Raw genomic sequence first — 560 nt, 5'->3', positions numbered from 1 at the left:
GACGAGCCGCCGCCGCCCGGGCCGCCCGGGGTGCCCCCGGCACCCGGCTGCAGGCCCGGCGGAGGCGCGGTGGTGAGCAGCGCGGGCGTGCCGTCCTCGGAGTGGTTTTGGCCCACGCAGATCTGCTCGGCGCCGTGGCGCGGGAAGTGCTCGCAGCGCAGGCGCTCGGGCCACTGGAAGCCGAACTTGTTCATGAGCGCCTCGCAGCCCTGGCGCGCGCGCTCGCAGATGGAGCGGCACGGCGGGATGGCCTGCTCCAGCACGGTGCACACGGGTGCGTACATGGAGCACAAGAAGAAGCGCAGTTCGGGGGAGCACTGCACCTTCACCAGCGGGTAGAACTGGTGCACCTCCAAGCCCGCGTCCTCCTGGTTCGTGTGGCCCAGAAGGTTGGGCATGATGGTCTGGTTGTAGGCGATGTCCGTGCACAGCGGGATGGAGATGGGCTGGCAGAAGCCGTGGTCTGGGATGGAGATGCCCTTCTCCCCGTGGAACTGGGCCGGCCCGGCGGCGGGCAGCAACAGCAGCGGCAGCAGCAGGCGGGGCAGGGCGCTGCGGGG

At 71.2% G+C, this 560-nt stretch overlaps 1 protein-coding gene across 1 annotated transcript; it reads right to left on the bottom strand.

Annotated features, from left to right (window-relative positions):
* Positions 1 to 7: 7 nt before the first annotated feature.
* LOC144218570 (frizzled-2) lies at positions 8 to 557 on the bottom strand (the record flags this gene model as incomplete). The annotated part of the gene is made up of 1 exon (XM_077748490.1): positions 8 to 557. A coding segment is annotated over one exon (550 nt), but the record flags the coding sequence as incomplete, so codon positions are not given.
* Positions 558 to 560: the final 3 nt, after the last annotated feature.

Source organism: Crocuta crocuta, unplaced genomic scaffold (genome assembly GCF_008692635.1).
Source record: "Crocuta crocuta isolate KB4526 unplaced genomic scaffold, BGI_CrCroc_1.0 scaffold8929, whole genome shotgun sequence".
NCBI classification, from domain to species: domain Eukaryota; kingdom Metazoa; phylum Chordata; class Mammalia; order Carnivora; family Hyaenidae; genus Crocuta; species Crocuta crocuta.
Note: the sequence above shows the minus strand (reverse complement) of the source record. Positions and strands in the feature narration are given on the sequence as shown.